Genomic DNA, 6,141 nt, shown 5'->3' with positions numbered 1-6,141 from the left:
CAACAGCTTGCTCGGAACTCACAGCTTACCCGCGGTGCAGAGCCCTACTCTGTGGGTGAGAGAAGTCAGCACCATCCAAACTAGGTTCAGTGTGAAACCAGCCGAGAAAGAGCCTTGGAAGAGTAATCCAACTTTAGAGACAGCGCATGCACCCCGAAGGCTGGTTTGGGGAAGGGAAGGGAAGAGTAGCGTTCGTGGATCCTCTCGCGAGAGGAGGAGGTTCCAACGCCACATCACAAACTAGAGAGCCCTGCAGCGAGCGACAGGTGCCGGAACAAACGAACTGTGAAAAGCCGCGGGCGCGTAGGCGTTTCGGGGGGCAGGACTTCCGCCGGAAACGGTGTGGTCTGGCCACTCTCAGGAGCCGAGTTCCGGCCGGTTTTTTACCTGCTGGTCGGGCGTTGACGCTGTCTGGACGCGTGGGAAGATGGCTTGCGCCGCCGCTCGGTCCCCGGCCGACCAGGACAGGTGGGTCCGGGGAGAGCAAGGGGCTTGCTGCGAGCCCGCAGGTGCTGCGCCGCCTTCCCCAGCCCTGAGGAAAGCTCCCCGGAGGAGCTCGGCACTAGCCGCGCGCAGGCTCCGGGCCTCTCCTCGGGCTGCCGTTCCTCCCTGAGGCCGGCTGCTCCAGGCTTTTCGCCGGGTCCCTAAATCCGACTTTACGTAGCTCATTGTTTACCTGTACGTGAGACGGAGGACTTTGGGTGCTCTGTGGACAGGACGTTAAGTAATCACAAAATGAAAAATCTGTACCTTTAGTTGTTGGTACGTTCAGAAAAGCTTGTTTACCTCTGACTCCATACTTTCTGTATGAGAGCGGGCCCCGCCCTCAGAACTTGACAGGCAGTTGTACCTAACTGAACAGTTACCCCATTGTTTTGTTTCTTTCTTCTTTAAAAGTTGTGTACACGTGGTTTTTTTTTTCCTATCTAAGGTAATAGGTTAAAGTTTGTTTTTAAATAAAGGGGAGGGAATTTAAAGGAAAAAAATGAAGCAAGTAATAGTATAGGTGTACCGACAGTCCTGGTGATGATGATGAAAGAATGAATGAATTTTTGGAAATGCTGCTCTAGTAATACCAGCTGGGCTTCTTCCGTGGCAGGTTCATTTGTATCTATCCTGCTTATTTAAATAACAAGAAGACCATCGCGGAGGGGAGGCGAATCCCCATAAGTAAGGTAAGTGGGCTGGAACCTCTGTCCTTGAGTGGTTGGGAATCTTGTACACAAAAGTTTCTTTTACTGCTTTGGGGACTGGGGAGAACAGCAACCAAGAACTGAGGTGCTCTCGTTAATAAAGGTGAAATCAGAAGGGCACTAATTCATAACTGAAAAAAATATTAAGTGGTTCTTCATATGCCTGTGTTTGAAAGAAGGTGGGGTGGGCCGTGTTGTACGGTTTGCACGGTGTCTTGTTTTGTTTTTAAACCGAGGTTAAGACAATCTTCTCTTTAATAAAGGAAACCAAAATTAGGGCATTGTACGATATGATGTCCAGAATGCATTTGAGTTTTTAAACAAGACTTGCAGAACATTCAGATGTATTACGGTTTATAGTTTTATGTCCATTGTCATCATCATCATCTTCATATTCTTCCTTTTTTTGAGAGGGGTAAAGTTACTTTAAAATTAATACTTTTTTAAAAGTAGGTGTTTATAGTTTTAAAAGAGATGGTTTGTCCCTTGTGCCGTTTGAATAGAAAAAACCCAGATTCTTAGTTGGCCTGGTAACTTGACTTTGGAAAGTGCCTAGTGCCAAATGAAGGGTCTTTGTAGCTTTTTATTTTCATTTCAAAATTAATGTCATACTCTGTTTTTTAAAGGATCATTTACGTTTTGTAACTTAATGACAGATTTAAGGAACTCACCCTGAAGCAATACATTATTCTTTTGTTATTTAATATCTCCTATTTTGCTGCTTAAGTTGTAAAGGAAAGTCTACTTTGCTGCTGCAGGGTAAAAGAGAAGATGCCAAAGCACTGATTCAGACTAATAACTAACATCAGCCCACATAGACAGAGGCCTCTGGTGGCAAGCTCCCAGTTAATTTGGAGAATGATTGAATTTTTTTAACTTTATTGGTTTATAGCATACATACAGAAACATACATAAATCTTGTGTTTATCTTGATTAATTTTTACAGAGTGAGTACACATGGGTAACCAGCACCCAAATTAAAAAAAGAAAACATTACCAGCACCCAGAAAGATTCCCTTATGTCCCCTCCCAGTCACTGTTCCCGCCACATATACTCACTACGAAACATAGCCACTGTCCTGACTTCCAGCACCATAGATTACTATTGCTTGTCTTTGAATTTTATTTAAATGGAATTATACATTGTGTACTTCTATGTCTGTCTTTTTCAATGGACTTTAAACTTAAAAGATTTATGTGCCCTTTTGAGTATAGCTTGTTAAATCTCATTGCTCTGTAGTAGGGTTTCCTTACAGCAGCACCATTGACATTTTGAGCCATATAATTCATGGTTGTGGGGGCTGTTCTGTGCTTTTCAGGTTGTTTAGCAGCATCCTTGGCCTCTACTCACTAGAAGCCAGTGCCCTACCCTACCCAACTTGTGACAATCAAAAATGTCCCTAAGCATTGCTAAACGTTAGAGCACAAAATTACCTTGCTGAAACCAGTGCTCTGTAGTATTGCATTGTGTGAATATACCACAGTCTGTTCTACTATTGATGGATAATTGTGTTATTTCTAGTTTGGGGCTATTAGAAGTAGTGCTGCTGTGAACATTCTTGAGATTGTCTTTCAGTGAACATATTTTTATACATTTTTTTGTCTATAGACCCACTATTGGAATTGCTTGGCCATAAGGAATGCATATATTTAATTTTAGTAGACACTGCCAAACAATTTTCTAAAATAGTTAGTTACATCTGTAATAGTTGTTTAACCAGTATTCTTTGAGCACCTGCTATGGCCCAAGCATCATTCCAGGTGCTGGGGAATACGCTGGTGAACCAAACAGTCCTTACGCTTGTGAGGTTCATGTTCTTTTGGAATAGAGATGGACACACGAGTATGAACCAGTATGATTCCCAGGAATTTTTAAAAATTACAGTTGAAACAACTGTACCTAGTGAAAAAGGAAACCTTGGGTTTTGGTATATGTTTTGGTCATAGTGTTTGAAATGATTTACACAACAATGTAACAATATTCACTTAAAGCTGAGCTGTTTAGTGTTTTTCTTTTTAACTTCTAAGGCTGTTGAAAATCCTACAGCTACAGAGATTCAAGATGTATGCTCAGCAGTTGGACTTAATGTATTTCTTGAGGTATGATGTGGCTCTTCCTTCACTATTTTCCATATTCATCTCACTGATATAATAACTTTCTTAAAGCCTATTTTTTTATTTTTTTATGTTAGAAAAATAAAATGTACTCTAGAGAATGGAATCGTGATCTTCAGTACAGGGGCAGAGTCCGGGTCCAGCTCAAACAGGAAGATGGCAGCCTCTGTCTTGTACAGTTCCCATCACGTAAGCTTGTTTTAATGAATGAATAAAGTTTGGGATAGGTTACTTCTCTACCCTGTAACTAAAACCGACCTTTTGATAGGTAAAAAACAAAATCTGCATTCTGTAGATGAGTTTAGAGAAAGGACTACTGCTGATGGAGAGAGGTAAACAGTGCTTTAAATTTCTATTAAGTTAAGGATCTTTGAGAATGTGATGAAACCTACTACTTGTTTCTCCAAAAGAATTGTTTTGTGAACATTTTGTAAACCTCTGGAAGTCCGTCATTACTGTCAGGTTAGGAGTGTGAAATTATTAAATGGTCAGACATTATTGCTATTTCAGATCCTAGAGACCCTTGAGATCTATTATTAATCTCTATCATTAAAAAATCTAAAAAGCCATACTGAGTGAAAAAAGCGAGGGACGTGCATAGTATGGTATCACTTAGGTATAAATTTAAATACAAAGTATTACTATTTACTGATAGATGTATATACATTATTGTTTATTGATATTATATGTATAAATGTTTTTGGAATGGACTGTAAGAAAACACCAAGTCTTAAGGTAGCAGTTAACCTAATGGAGAACGGAGGGTGGGGAGTGGGCTCAGGGGTGTGATGATTAGAGACGACTGTGGCATTATCTCTGGTGTTTTATTTCTTAAAAAGCAACCAAGCAAAACTGGACACCAGTATTCCAAAATATTCTGCGTATTGGGAAGATGAATATTTATTTACATGTTACTATTTTCTAAATTTTTTTATTTCTAAAAGATATGTTGTCATTTTTTAATTGGAGCTATTAATTTTGTTTCTTGATACAGTAACTGCAAACTGACAGCTTAATTGTTTTTAGTTGAATAGAAATAATTGGTTATTACATACCAAAACCTGTTACGGTTGGTAAGTATTTCTAGAAACTTAAGGGTCTGCCTCAGGAGAGACGGGTAGTTTATTTACAGTGTGGTTTTTCTTCTCTTTGGCATCTTTCTATACTATCTCTTAAAAGTCAAAAGATGCCTCCCCTACCCCAACCCCCCAAAAAATTTTTGCTTTGACCAGTCAATAAAATAAAAGTAAAAATTACAGTTGAAAGGATGTTGTTTCCTGTTTCCAGTAAGACGGTAATAGTAAGAAAGTAAAAAGAGAAAAGCTGACAGGCTGGGTATGTTGAAAGCAGCTACTGGAACTGGCGGAGGTGGTTGGTACACAGAGCAGGGTACATGTGTGCATAAATCATCTGGGCATATGAGTAACGTCTTTTGTAGCTTAATGCCATTGGATTTGGGTTATAAGACTTTGGTTATAAGAGGCCCTGCGTTTCCAAGCTTAGGATAAAGATATATCCTGACTCTGTTTCCAGCTTGTTACGTCAGATAAGTCTCCTTTGGTCTTCAAATCAGTTACGAGGACCAAGAGCAAAATATTTTCAAATAAAGTGTTCTAAATTCTGGTTTTATTTATTTAAGTATTTCAGCATTGTTCCTAATACATTTTCTCCGGCAAAGGCCCTCACTTGAGCGCATCATTGTCTTCATAGTCATTTAATTTTTTCTTTTAAATTCTTCGCATGTTCTTGATGTGGTGATGATTTCTTGAACTTTATGGTATTCAAGTTAATGATCTTTCATGTCTTATTTCTCAGATTATACACTAAGCCTAACTTCTGGTTCCTAGGTAAGTCAGTAATGTTGTATGTTGCGGAAATGATACCTAAACTAAAAACAAGGACGCAGAAAACAGGTGGTGGTGACCAAAGTCTTCAGCAAGGAGAGGGAAGTAAAAAAGGGAAAGGAAAGAAGAAGAAGTGACCTGGTGTGAGAATCAAGGATGTGGTACTACTGTAAGAGACATGAGTGGAGGCTTCTAATTTGAGAGAAAACAGAAGCATCTTGTTTGCATCATTTAACTGAACTGTGAACATTTGCCTCCCAGCTTCAGCATCAGAATTGACAATGAAATAAATTCACATCAGAAGTTTGCATCTAGCTCTTATGCAGTATAAAAGAAAAAAAATTTTTTGGGCTTTTAAACACAGTTTTTGCGGAAGAAAAATATTTTTAAGTGGGCAGTCCACCGACTCTACCATAAGTTACTTGAAATCCTGTATCTGTTTGTCCTTTATGTGAACATGTTTCAGATAAATGAGTTTGATATTTGAAATACACATTTTCTTCATCTTTTAAGTTAATGAAATAAAATTTGAAACAGACTTTTAGCTTTTCTTATGAATTAATGCTGGTAGAGGAGATAAAGGGAATAAAATGGGTAGTGGAAGCTTAGTTTGAGCCTGAAACAGGAAACAGTGGTTAAATCCTCTTGGAGGTCTATAAACAGCCAGTCTGTAGATCATATCCTCTTAATCAAATACTGTAATTAAACTATTCAGTCCATTACTAGTTTGTTGACATATGGAAAGTCCTGGAGTTTACACTTTAGATTTGCTTATTTTGAAGACTTAAGAACATTATTTTAATTGGAGTTCTAAAATTAACAATGCTTTAGTACCTTGAGATACACTTTTTGTTTTCAAGAAACTAAATTGGATTGGTGATTCTGACTTTCTTTCAAAGCCGTATGTTCTAAAACTGGTGATTTTGTGTAAAATTTAAGAGATTCCTTATCCAGCCATATGCTTTTGTCTACTGAGCATCTCTTGGGGA

The 6,141-nt window shown here is 38.9% G+C and overlaps 1 protein-coding gene across 2 annotated transcripts; it reads left to right on the top strand.

The window, feature by feature from the left end:
• The first annotated feature begins 313 nt into the window (after positions 1 to 313).
• SRP19 (signal recognition particle 19) lies at positions 314 to 5,690 on the top strand. Of its 2 annotated transcripts, none has more exons than XM_045507708.2 (5): positions 314 to 468; positions 1,100 to 1,175; positions 3,222 to 3,293; positions 3,386 to 3,497; positions 5,124 to 5,263. In XM_045507708.2, the coding sequence occupies exons 1-5, from the start codon at positions 428 to 430 to the stop codon at positions 5,153 to 5,155; spliced, it is 333 nt and encodes a 110-aa protein (XP_045363664.1). In that variant the 5' UTR covers positions 314 to 427; the 3' UTR covers positions 5,156 to 5,263. The 2 variants fall into 2 exon arrangements, with proteins under 2 accessions (XP_045363664.1, XP_010969794.1); XM_010971492.3 differs by having other exon boundaries at positions 316 to 468; positions 5,156 to 5,690.
• Positions 5,691 to 6,141: the final 451 nt, after the last annotated feature.

Source organism: Camelus bactrianus, chromosome 3, assembly GCF_048773025.1.
Source record: "Camelus bactrianus isolate YW-2024 breed Bactrian camel chromosome 3, ASM4877302v1, whole genome shotgun sequence".
In the NCBI taxonomy this organism is placed as follows: Eukaryota; Metazoa; Chordata; class Mammalia; order Artiodactyla; family Camelidae; genus Camelus; species Camelus bactrianus.
Note: the sequence above shows the minus strand (reverse complement) of the source record. Positions and strands in the feature narration are given on the sequence as shown.